The 13,208-nt window shown below is 44.5% G+C and overlaps 1 protein-coding gene and 1 pseudogene across 1 annotated transcript in view; both read right to left on the minus strand.

Annotated features, from left to right (window-relative positions):
- The window catches only part of LOC148042719 (2-aminoethanethiol dioxygenase-like), a 28,346-nt gene extending 19,420 nt beyond the window's left edge, over positions 1–8,926 (minus strand). Inside the window, exon 1 of the mRNA XM_087729254.1 lies at positions 8,863–8,926. Coding sequence (XP_087585380.1) covers positions 8,863–8,926 — 64 coding nt within the window. The remainder of the gene's footprint in view (positions 1–8,862) is intronic.
- Positions 8,927–12,325: 3,399 nt separating this feature from the next.
- LOC148042720 (homeobox protein Hox-B5 pseudogene) lies at positions 12,326–12,874 on the minus strand (annotated as a pseudogene).
- Between the last annotated feature and the right edge of the window lie 334 nt (positions 12,875–13,208).

Raw genomic sequence — 13,208 nt, forward strand, 5'->3', positions numbered from 1 at the left:
CACAAGGGAGTTGGAGCATTTGGTCATGGTCAACCAAGACGACTTGCTGTTGACTGTAGAGTTTAAAAAGCCTTGGCTCTTCTGTGAGATGTAAGACCCAAATAGTTTAATCCTCACAATACAGGAAAAAAGTCTGGTTAACAATTCAAAGGTTTATTGAAGAAAATGGAAAAGCGGTTGCAAGCGTGGCCTCCTAGCCTCTTCCCAAGTTGGATTGAGAATAAGGAGAGCAAAAAACAGTTTTCAAGCTACACAATTTATAGTCCCTAAACATTGCACACCACGCCTAAGAAGAAGCCCTCCCATTCTCCTAAGTCATTCTTTAAGTCATTTTACACTATAAAGGGCCAACATGACCCCTCTTGCAGAATCCCAGTTATCTTATCTGTGTCTCCTTGTTGTTTCACCTTAAGTGGCAAATGTTCCTATCTCACCAACTGGTGGCCTTGTCTTGGGTGTATGTTTCTGTTTTCAAAGGAAGTTAGTTTTAGCAAGTCATCACATATTGTTTTACTGAGCACATTTGTTGGTTAATTTGCAACAGGAAGAACTTTATAGTTTATTGATACATTTTTAAAAAGTAACTCATTATTTATTTCATTCACTTCTTAGAACTTCAGGTGCCTGAATGGATGGAAAACCACAGAGGTCATTGAAGAAGCACACTCTGAGCTGAGTTATCACACAGTGGGAGGGCTCCATTCTCAGCGAGAGAACTCATAAAAGACTACGCTTAGGGCTTTTTCCAATTGCAATGGATGGCTGTGAAAGTTGGACCATAAGAAAGGCTGAGTGCCAAAGAATGGAGGCCTTTGAACTATGGTGCTGGAGAAGTCCTAGAGGAGATCAACCCTGACTGCCCTTTAGAAGGCCAGATCCTGAAGAGGAAACTCAAAGACTTTGGCTACCTAATGAGAAGGAAGGACTCCCTGGAGAAGAGCCTCATACTGGGAATGATGGAGGGCAAAAGATGAAGGGGACGACAGAGAATGAAGTGGCTGGATGGAATCACTGAAGAAGTAGGCATGAACTTAAATGGACTCTGGGGGATGGTAGAGGACAGGAAGGTGAGGAACATTGTCCATGGGGTTGTGATGGGTTGGACACGACTTTGCAACTAATAACAAGGGCTTCCTTGAACTTGGGTTAGCAAAGAGGCATGAGATCTGATGGAGCAAAACAGAGGCCTCACTTCCCCAGTTCTCCAGTTGTGATATGATGTATGTTAGCTGAACATTTTTATAAAATGTATGTATGAGAGAGGAAGGAGATTTTGGAGGGGGCAAGCAGGATGTCCACAACAGCATTTTCTGCCTGGTGTCAAGTCCTTTGTATCTCTTGGTTATCGGTCAAACGTATAAACTCTAGATGACTATAAATTGTTCTGCTGATCAAATCTTCTATGTCAGAGATCAAAACAAAATGTTGATGATGTTGACAAAGTGCAGAATTTCAAGTATCTTGTGTTGAAGGTAAGCCATTTTCCCAATGCTTCTGTTGAAAGACTAATGGAGAATGTATTTGTCTATGGCAGGGTAGAAAAAGACACGGCCTAGTTAAATATAGGCTGAATACTTTCACTACTGAACGTTGCAATAATATTGCTGTTGTTTTGTTTTTGTTTTTTTAAAGCAGCAACCAATATTGAACTTTGCTGCAACATCTTCCAATATCTCTAGGTTGCAATTCTCTCCTCACCTCAATAATCTTGTTACACCTGCGCACTTTCAAATATTAGCAATTTTTGGAGTCATCTCAGTGAGCTATTTTCCATGTACTCAACTGTATTCTGCATGTTGCTTCTACAGTATGTACTGAAAAAAATGCTTTTTGGTCCCAATCAGTTAGAATCTAAGTCACTGGAGTGCAGGTTACTCATGGCTTTGGGGCAGGAGAAATTCCACAAGGGTATGTGGGAATAGCAGGAGAGTTTTGGTGGCTTGAATGGGAGGCAAAGAGTCAAAAGAAGACACAAATATTGGAGGGTGATAGATAGTAGTAGCATTGATTTTTTTTTACTACTGGTTCTGTGGGTGTGGCTTGGGGACATGATAGGGGAAGGATACTGTAAAATTTCCATTCCCTCCCCACTCCAGGGAAAGGATACCGCAAAATCTCCATTCCCACCCCGCTCCAGGGAAAGGATACTGCAAAATCTCCATTCCCTCCCCACTCCATGGGAAGGATACTGCAAAATCCCCATTTCCTCCTGATCAGCTGGGACTCAGGAGGTAGAAAATAGATGGGGGCAGGGCCAGCCAGAGGTGGTATTTACCGGTTCTCCAAACTACTCAAAATTTCTGCTACAGGTTCTCCAGAACTGGTCAGAACCTGCTGAGCATGGGGGGAGAAGAAACTCAGGAATGTGGTGCCTCATCCATCAAAAGAATTCCCCTAAACCACCCAAGCATCCACACAACAGACCAAGTAGTGCTGTCCAACAGCTCACTGGTGGTGGCCCTTTAGTTCATTGTTGAGTGCAATTATAGCTCTGGGATGAAACTATTCAGAAGACGTGTGGTCCGAATTTTAATTGTTCTGTAACAGTCTAAAAAGATTGTAAGCAGGATGGGAAGAGTCTCTGAGAATGTTATGCAACTTCCTCAAATGGCGAGATGCGAACATGTCATCCAGGGCTGGTAGGTGGAGCCCGATGATATTCTGGGCAGTTTTAATGATTCTCTGTAGAGCTTTTTTGTCCGCTGCAGAGCTGCTCCCATACCATGCAAGAATGCCATATGTCACGACACTCTCAACGGTGCTGTGATAGTAGGACAGAAGTAGATGCTGAGATAGATTTATCTTCCTGAGCATTCTCAGGAAGTGCAGCCTCTTCTGTGCCTTCTTCACAAGCATGTTACCAGATTTGGTGAAACTTTTCATTACCGAGTGCCAAAGAGGAAACTCACATGCCCGTGTGCCAGAAACTGGAAGAGCAGCCCCTCCCCGGTGCACATACGCATGCTGGGAAAATGATCTTCCAGTTTCTTGTGTGCACCGGCTACCTGGTCTTCATGTGTATACGTGTATCAGAAACCAGAATACCAGGTAGTCATCTTCCCGGTGTGTGCACATGCGCACCGGGTGGCTGCTCTTTCAGTTTGCAGCGCTCCAGCCCAAGTGAAGACTAGCTGGCCGGTGTGCCAGAATCCGGAAGGGTAACAGGTGACTGCTCGCATGCCATCATGGCTCTATTCAATTGGAGACAAGTGGCTCTCCAGTCTTCAGTGATGGGGCACCTACAACTTCTGGTGGCAAGCTGTTCCACTGACTAATTGTTCTCACTGTTAGTAAATGTCTCCTTAAGGTTAAAATTAAAAGTAAACTTCCTTTAATGCTATGTTGAAATCAGCCATGTCTCTTTCCAATGTTTTCCTCTATTGTGAAGGAAGTTTTATTCTTTCTACATTATTTCTGGATGCTTGAGAGTGGTTTTCCAATTTTCCTTAATGGTGTTTTGGCAGTGATTTTATTGTTAGAGACGGTGTCAGCTGGCTCCGATTGCTGCTGTTGTTGCCTGCTAAGCATTTTTTCCAACACTCTATGGCCTTCCTGGTCTTCCCAGGTGAGAAAATGAAATGCAAGGTGGCTTAATGGAAGTGTGGCAAGTTAAGGAGAGAGAGTAGCATAATGAAACATAGAAAAATTGAATTCTCTGAGCATTGGAACAGGATTGAATATTTGACTGCAGGAGCCAAAAGGAACAAAGCCAGAAGCATTTTATAAGTAAGATCTATAAGCCACCAAAGAAGGTTTCTGGGTGGCTTATAAATCTTACATATAAAATACAAGTTACTATAATAATTCATTAAACCCGCCATCCTGGGCCCAACATATGGGAAGCCAGGCTCTGCCTGTCACAAGCCAGGACAAAGGGTGAGTGGTGGAGGAGTAACACCTCTGTTGTGACTCAGCAGTTCTGCTGAGAGTCTTTTCGGGATCAAGATTCATTAGGCAGCTGGGAGTGGTTAGAAGCAAGTTGGGAGATAAAAGGAGGGATGCTGCCACGCCCCAGTCGCTGGAGTCAACGTTCCTTCATGTTGCGTGTTTGGTAAAAGATTGTTTGATTACTAATCGTGATTTATGCCTGTTACACTTGGACAAGTGCTTTGGTGTTTCATGTAAACCTGATCTGTGAAGACTGCAGAAGACTGCAGCGTTTGTAAGAGCTTTTGTTTGAATTCTTATCGGAGTTTTGTGTTTATGTTATTTTCTGGGCTCGAAGCCAGTTTGAACTGAAAACTGATAAAGACAGAAGTCCTTTAAGTTTGTCTCCCTGCGTTTGTTAACGAGCCGTCAAGGGGGGTCAGAACACACCTCCTTAAAAAACTTTGGTCCAGCTGGTCTGGCTGGGAGCACCTCGTAAGGGCCCCTTTCCAGGGTTACAGGAGAAGACGGCCAATGGTTTGGAAGGCGGAAGAGAGCTCTATGCCCCAACCACAGATCAAGCATCAGAACCATCTTCTAGGAGAAGGGAAATTCTGATTACAAACCTCCACTGCCTTGTGGCTACATCCACTTCTGGAAAAGGCTTCAGAAGTCAACCTTGAGGCAAAATCCGGAGCCGGAGTCCTGGAAGCAGTTCGTGACTGTGTACAATCACATTCTGGTAACTTATGTGATGCAACTGGAACCAATCATATTGGCTCTGCCGTTCCATTGGACTATTTCAGCGACGTGAAGAGTGGGGATCTGCTGCTTGGGTAACAGTCTATCCTCCATATTAATCTACCCAGGCCTCGTGCTGGATACTGTAAAATCTCTATTCCCTCCCCACTCCAGGAGAAGGATATTGCAAAATCCCCATTCCCTCCCAATCAGCTGGGATTCAAGAGGCAGAGAATAGAATGGGGGCGGGGCCAGTCAGAGGTGGCATTTACCAGTTCTCTGAACTACTTAAAATTTCCACTACCAGTTCTCCAGAACTAGTCAGAACCTTCTGAATACCACCTCTGGTTCAAATGGGTATAAAGAGTCATTGAAAGTTTAAGCTCTCCACAAGAATCTGAACTACTAACAGCCAAAGGAAATTAGTGGGAAATAAGAGTAGAAGAAATTCAAAGTGGGCTGGACTTAGATCTCTTGTTGGCATAAAGGAACTCAAGACTGATGGCACATTTGACCCCTCCCTCAGCCTCAGCCTGGTCATCTCCTACAAAAGCCCATCTATGGGTATGTCATGGGGTATGTCTCTTATGATGTCTTAGATGACATTTCATCCACCTTAAGTAGGGTGTCTCTTCATGACCCAACTATGGGTATCCCTGGAGAAGCCAAAAGTACCCACAATTTCTGAAGTCTGCTAAGCTGTCCTTTCCAATGTATAAAGAAAATCAACTGACAAACTGCACATGTGGTTCAAGAATAATTATTTTTCTCACACTCTAGATGCAAGTTGTCTCTCTCTTCCCAGCCCTCAGATTGTTCCTTATGTAACCGAGTTGAGTGTATTTTTTTAAAACAGGGCAGAAGCAGAACATGATGAATTAAGGAAGCCCCATTAATTTTTCATTTTGACAGATGATGGTGCGTCAAAAGTGTGCCTCGTATAAAAACTCAAAGAGATTGCTCTTTACAACATCAACTTCTATGGTAGTTTCCCCCACCCTTCCTTTGGCCTGAATTAAGTAATGGGCACCAAAAGCATGTAAAATTCATTGCTATCTATAATTTACATGCCGAGAGATAAATAATGAACTAAACCTTGTCATTCAATTAAGATTGCATTTGTCATCAAGTCCTATGTTGCTTAATATGGAACTCCTTTCTTTCTACAACCAATGTAATATAAATAGACCGCTTTAAAAACCAGGAAAAGCTGTTCAAAATGTTTTTGTTTAAAAAATGAAATGAAAGCTGGGCACTGAAAACCAAATCTGCCTCAGTTTACCTTCCCAATAAGCAACTAAGTTGGAAGATCATTTAAAAGCAGTTAATTTCGGTACCCTGGTAAAGTGGGACCTGTCACTTTGAAAAAGGAAGGAGAGACTCCTAAACACCATGTTTCCCTCCTTTTTATAGTTAACATAACAAAGAAAATACAAGAGGATTGGACAGAATAAAAGTAACCTCCCCTTCGCATAGGAAATCAGTTTTATGTAGTCAAACATGTTACCTATTTGCATCCCATAATATTACACATTAAAATGAGGTCTGATGTCAGAAGGGGTGTAATTGTAAGGAAAAAGGTTGTTTAGAGTTCACGAAAAAGATAAGTCAGACTAACGGACTTTTCTTATCTGGAGCTGGTCTCCAACTTGTTTATCAGTTTAAGAATGTTAAATAATGTTGCTGTGTTTCCCCAAAAATAAGACAGGGTTTTATTTTCTTTTGAACCCCAATGTCAGGGTTCCAATTAGCATCCAAAATTAAATCAGAGTCCAAGGCAAAGCATTACTCAAAGTTCCAATTTATTAAGAGAGCCATGTTGGCACATCTGGGAAAATCCAAAAATTTGAAAGCTTCCTGGTTTTCCCTACCCAGTTGAAAGTTCAAGATCTTGTCCCCACACCCACAAGTCCATCCCATGGTCCAATCGCCCACTGCCATGCTGGCGGTTCCACCCATCCAGTTCCAGTCAGGTGCAGAGACAAAGGATGACCTTGGCTTTCTAGAAAGAATTTTGTTATGGCTACATATCATCTAACTCTGTACAATCCCTCCTCCCATTTTCCCACAATAGAAAATGTATAGTAAAATAATAGAAAGTGTGGCAGGCCAAACATCCAGAAGAAAATATGGCTGTAGGCCTGAAATATGTGCTTGGCCTTATTTTCGGGGAGGTCTTATTATTTTTGAGGTGCAGGAGGTGGCGAGCGTAGTCACCTCTTGGCTGCTGCTGTGTTGCAATATTTTCAGGGGAGGGCTTATTATCCAGGGAGGTCTTATTTTCAGGGAAACAGGGTAGATAGATAGAGATATAGAGATATACAGAGGGAGAGAGAGAGAGAATAAATAGATATACACAGAGAGAGGGGGGGAGAGAGACTTTGATTTCTATATGCTGCAGTAGGCAGATCTTTTATATGTACTCTACTTTTATCTTGTCTACAATAAAGCAATAAAGCAATGCACCTCCCTGTGCTATGTCTTGAGTTGTTGTGGTAAGCAAATTCCTGAATACGGGGTTAAGTGTTTGGAGAGCTGAGATTTATTTCTTTACCAGGTGTGAAGTCTGACAAATACAGATAACATGTGTAATACCCAAATATGAAGACATGCAGCCACGGAATGTGAAATTGGTTACAGCTGATTGCATTTCTTTTTTAAAAAAGGTATGTTCTCTGTTTTAAATGTTGGTGGATGGATTTAATTACTGCCAAAGGCCAATACAGTGTCAGTTTACAATGTAAAAAAATATAAAGAGTGTGAGTATAATAAATGTAATAAACATACTTTGTGGAGTTATATTGTTGTTAGGAATTACTAATATGGCACAAAAGAATATTCCAGATTCTCCAAAATACTTTATCAGGCAAGTGGTTAAAAATGGAGACAGCAAGGAACAATTATAATTATGCTTGAGCAATTGTAGCTTTTGTATCAATCAGGAGAGCATGAAAACTATCCACACAAAGACCTGCCTTATAAGGAAGATTTAACAGTTGGAAAGCACGTTGAGGCTATCTGGTCCATTTTGTTCCTGGAAATTAAACAGTTAAGCAAAAAAGAACAGCAATAATCCATCTCAATCTATCAAATTCCTCTTCCATCCTCACCTATTCTAAATAAGGACATTTAAGGTAAGAATGCTGCCGATAATTGTGCCTTCTGACAATCTCTAGCCAGAGGAGAAAATGTTGTGTGTATTAATGTTCTCCAAACTTTGAAAAAGGTCATAGAAATCCAAATTATTTCAAGAAATGTGCAGTTCAAAATCAGTCCCAAGACAGCAGTGGGGAACCTGATTGGAATTGGCACAAGCTTTTCTACGATAGAATAGAACATAGAATGATGGAAGGGACCTTGGGGATCTTCTAGTCCAACTCCCTGGTCAAACAGGAGACCCAATGCCATTTTTGGTAAATGACTGTCCAGTCTCTTTTTGAAAGCCTCCTTCTGAGGGCAAGAAATTCCACTGGTTAATTGTTCTCACTGACAGGAAATTTCTCCTCAGTTCTAAGTTGCTTCTCTCCTTGATAAGTTTCCACACATTGCTTCTTATCTTGCTTTTGCGTGCTTTGGAGAATAGCTTGACTCCCTCTCCTTTGTGGCAGCCCCTGAGATATTGGAAGACTGCTATCATGTCTCCCCTAGTAGTTCTTCTTTTCATTAAACTAGACATACCCAATTCCAGCAACCATTTTTTATACGTTTAGCTTCCTAATTTCAACCCTGAGCTACAAATATTCTCCTTTACTGGAGTTGAGTCTCTTTCCTAAAAAACAAGCAGGGCCAGATCTGAAAGTCAGTGGAGGTAGGCAGCAAAATAGATAGATGATTGATGATAGAGATGATAGATAGATAGATAGATAGATAGATAGATAGATAGATAGATAGATAGATAGATAGATAGATAGATAGATAGATGATAGATAGATAGATAGATAATAGATAGATAGATAGATAGATAGATAGATAGATAGATAGATAGATAGATAGATAGATAGATAGATAGATAGATAGATAAAAAACAAGAGAGAGGGGGAGGGAGGGAGGGAGGGAGGAAGAAAAAAGAAGAAAGGAAGGAAAGAACAAAGAAAGGAAAAAGATAAAAGAAGGAAGGAAGTAAGGAAGGAAGGAAGGAAGGAAAGAAAGAAAGAAAGAAAGAAAGAAAGAAAGAAAGAAAGAAAGAAAACAACACACAAAAATATTAAGAACTGGGCCAGAATTTGCCTGCCTCTCCATCTCTTCCCCTCTCACCTTCTTCCTTTATGTCGAAAGCAAGGCACAGTGGAGATGCCAGGCCACCAGTTAATAAAGCCATCTTGGAGGAAGACCACATTAAAATGTTAATCGTGAGATGATACTGTTTAATAGAGAGAATGACAAGTGTCAATAAATTTTGGTTAAGAACAAAACCAGCTTGGATGTGTGTTGTCGCTTTCTCTCCAAGCCTCTGGGGTCTAATTTAAAGCATAGAATTTGCAGTCCATTGCAGCCGATAAACTCCAAAGAGAGCTGTCGGTTGATTACTGGGTTGCTCTTATCACTGTCATACATATGCAAGTCTTCCTAATCTTGTCACCGACTTGCATGGGGCAACCTTCCTTCAGTCCTCTTGCATTGTTCTGAGTGAGTCACTCACTGTTGTATCCATTTTTCTGCCCGGTATCTCTGCCAGACGTTTTGCTGTTGACAGCTTCCCATGATACAGCTATCAGTTTAAGTCTATATTATTCGTATTTATTTATTCATGCAGGCAGGCAGCTCTGGGGTGGCTTAGATGGAGCAGGAACGGGGGAAAATATCCCAAAGTGGCTTGTGACACCACTGGAAAGACAAAATAAAATAAAACAATAAATATTCAATGCCTTTGTTGCTAAAGAAGCGGAGAAAAAGCATAAGCTTCAGTCAGGGCTGGAAAAACAGCAAGCTAAAATTAAACAAGGGTAGAGCAGGAACGATAAATCTTTAAAAGTCAGCAAAGAGCAGCCATTGCTCGGGCAAAATATTCTCAAGTTCTGGGACCACAAATGAATTAAGTGCTTCGGGAAGCAAAATCATATCCATGCATCCAGTTTTTGCTAACATTCTGGGCAGTGTATTCTGTATCTAGATTGAAATCTCCAGTCAGACATCAAAAATGCTTCTTCACGCTGACTTTATGATTATTCTGGCCAAATTTATCATTGTCCATCCCTAACCATTCAGATTTATCCACCAATTCCATGCCTGGTTTATTATGTAAGCAAGACCAGAACCATTCAAGAAATCCAAAAAGCCGAAAAGGTTTTTTAAAAAAGTGAAAAGAAGGATAGAAATACTAATTACTTCCTAACCCTGGCAAATTCCAAATATCAGTAATTTAGCAATCAGTGTGAGCCACGGTGATGCAGTGCAGGCTACTTCTGCTGACTTCCGGCTGCCTGTAATTTGGCAGATCGAATCTCACCAGGATCAAGGTTTACTCAGCCTTCCATCAATAGATACATAGAGATACAGTACGTTTACATGCCATTCAAAAGAGAGACAATAAAAAAAGCTAAGCTGGATTTCTCTTTCAGTCATGGAATCACATGAGCTGGAAGGGAGTTTGAAGGTCTTCTAGTCTACCCTTGTGCTCAAGGGAAGAATCAACGATGGTTCAGTTTTTTTCTTGAAAACCTCCAGCAATGGAGACACATACCCCAAAAACTCACAGAATTTTGATCGCAAATAAAAGTTCAATCCTCCAAATAATATCATCTGCAATATGGATTGCAGGCTGACTCTGCTGACTGCCAGTAGTTTGATTCTCGCCAGTTCAAGGTTGACTTCGTCTTCCATCTTTCCGAGGTCAGAAAAATGAGGAGCCAGATTGCTGGGGGCAAGAGGCTGACTCTGTAAACTGTTTAGAGAGGGCTCTAAAGCACCATAAAGTGATATATAAGTCTAAGTGCTATTGCTATTAAACAACCCAGGAGAAACAAAGAAATGGGAAAGATGCTAACAATGATTTAACTTGACTTGAACATTGGGCCCTATCTAACAAAATGAAATTTAAAGTAGAGGAAAGTAAAGTCTTACACTTAGGCAAAAAAACAAACAAAAGAACATACTGTATACCCACTGGGTGAAACCAGGCTTAATAGCAGTGACTGTGAGAGGGATCTTGGAGTCTTAGTGGACAACCAATTAAAGATGAGGCAACAGTGTGCAGCATCAGCCAGAAAAGCCAATGCAATTTGTTCCATTAACAGAGGGATACAATCAAGATCAAAGGAGGTACTAATATAAGGTGACCAGACATCCCGCATTTGGTGGGACAGGCACGCCTTCTCATAACTTTTCCCGTGTCCCGGGCCATTCCCAAAAGATCCCGCTTAATTTTGGCGCCTTCTTCGACTCGCTCCCCCGCCCATCCGCTGCCGCTCGCATGGGTGGGGTAGCGTAGCGAGTGAGCGGGCAGATGGGCGGGGCAGCGAGCTCGCCTTTCCAGCCCCACTTCCGGACAAGCCATGGGAAAGCCTCCGCGAAAAGAGCCACCTGGGGCTGCCGCTTCTTCTCCGAACTCAGAGTGAGTGACGGGCAGGGTGAGTGAGCGGGAGGATGGTAGTGGGATCGCCGCCCGCTGCACTGCAGCTGACTCGCCCCGGGCCGGGTGGGCTGGGAGGCTTTGGGCATCCGGGTGGGAAGAGCGCGGAGGAAGGCAGAGCGGCACTTGACGTGACTCTGCTACTTCTGCTGGAGGAACCCCTAGATAGGGAAGGCGGGTGGCGGGGCGGAGCAAGGGAGTGCAAGCGGCAGATCCCGGGCTCATATGCAGACGGAGCTCTCCAGGCACAGGAGCACTGGAAAAGTGCTCCGCTCATGCACCCACCGGGACGGAGCACGCTCGCTCTCTCGCTCCAGCCCTGCCTGCCAGCACGCTAAAGTGCCGGCATGACTTTGAAGTGCTGGCTTGCCTTCTACGTCGGCCCGCGCGGAAGGCAAGCCAGCACTTCAAAGTCATGCCGGCAGTTTAGAACTCGGCCGCCATTCAGCGAAACATGTTTCGCTGAATGGCGGCCGAGGGGCACGCTAAACTGCTGGCATGACTTTGAAGTGCTGGCTTGCCGCTTGCCTTCCACGTCAGCCCATGCGGAAGGCAAGCCAGCACTTCAAAGTCATGCCGGCAGTTTAGCGTGCCCCTCGGCCGCCATTCAGTGAAACATGTGTCGCTGAATGGCGGCCGAGCCCTGCCGGCAGCCTTCCGGGCTGGCCGGCCATTCAGTGCTTGCACCCAGCACTCGCACACCCACAGGACGGTGCCAGGGAGGAGAGGAACTGCGTGGGTCCCGCCGCTCATGGTACAGGCGAGGGTTGGCCGGCTGGGGGTGGGGGTGGCTGCTGCCGAGGCCTCCAGCCTTGCAATCCTGGGCGGGGAAGGCAAAGGTTCACTCCAGAGCTGTGGAAGACCGTTGCACCGGGAGGCCTCCGCCCCAGGGATCCCCCGCTCCACCCATTCGGATTACCCCCAAACCCAAAGGACCCTGGGTGCAGGGGTGCAGGCCAGGGAAGATGGGGTTTGGGGGGCTCGGAGGAGGAAGGGGTGATTTCCCCCTCCATTCATCTGTCCCACTGCAGAGCACCTCCCGGGGGAGGGGGAGGTGGCGAGTGCGCTGATCCCCGTTTGCAAGACCAGCCCTCCACCTTCTTGTCCCATTGGGAAGGGGGTGGGTCGGAGACAAGAAGGGGGCAGGTTTTATGCGGCCGACGTGGAGGTGGCGTTCGGCTCCGTCTGAATTCGGGCGCCGTTGTTGGCTTGAGAACCGCTCTCTTCAGTTCGCAAGGACGCGCTGGTTTTGTCTATTTCAGCAAACGCGGTGACGCTAACTGCGCCAACAGAAGGTACTGGTTGGCATGGGAGGACCCGGCTGTCTTGCTTCCACGGCTTTCTTTGGTGCCGCCACTACTGGTGCTGCTTGTGCAAGGGAGGGATTCGGGACAGGACAAGGAGCAGCTGAATGCCTCTCTTAACCTGCTTTCGAGCGCTGCCTGGGCAGAAAAGACGCGAGACCTCTCCCCAACCGCTCCAAATTGGCTGGAGGAGGAGGAGGAGGTGGTGGTGGCTGATCCGCTGATGCTCAGATCCATTTCATTGTATTTGTATCCCCCCGTAAGAGCCGGCGTGCATGTTGCCTGGATCTCTATAGGATCCATCCATGGATCTGCCGGTCCCATAATTTAACAGCTGATAGTCTGGGGCATTAGGGTAGCGTCCTAAGAACGAATGTACAAAGTAATAACTCATGTGGGTTTGTATCTTGGAGGGCTTGATTTGTGGGGTTTGTGGTGGTTATAGCCCCCGTGCTTGAGAATTTATGATGTATTAATGAGTTATAGCGATGCACTGTACTTCGTTTTTGCTATGAGGCCAAATATGGGTGGATGGGGGGGGTGCGTTTGGGAATCACGTGCTTTTGTTGACCAGTCGTAAATTCTCACGGATGACCTCAAGAGGCAATTCATGCTCTATGGTTACAAATAATGACGATCTGGGAATTGTTAAGCTGCCTGCCCAGCTGAGGTGTGTTCTAGCAGAGGGGGAGGAGGAGGCACCGCGGCGGTGCCTCCCCCTCCCACTC

This window comes from Thamnophis sirtalis, unplaced genomic scaffold (assembly GCF_051295495.1).
Source record: "Thamnophis sirtalis isolate CommonGarterSnake01/CBP01778 unplaced genomic scaffold, rThaSir2_p1.2 scaffold_14, whole genome shotgun sequence".
Lineage (NCBI taxonomy): Eukaryota > Metazoa > Chordata > Lepidosauria > Squamata > Natricidae > Thamnophis > Thamnophis sirtalis.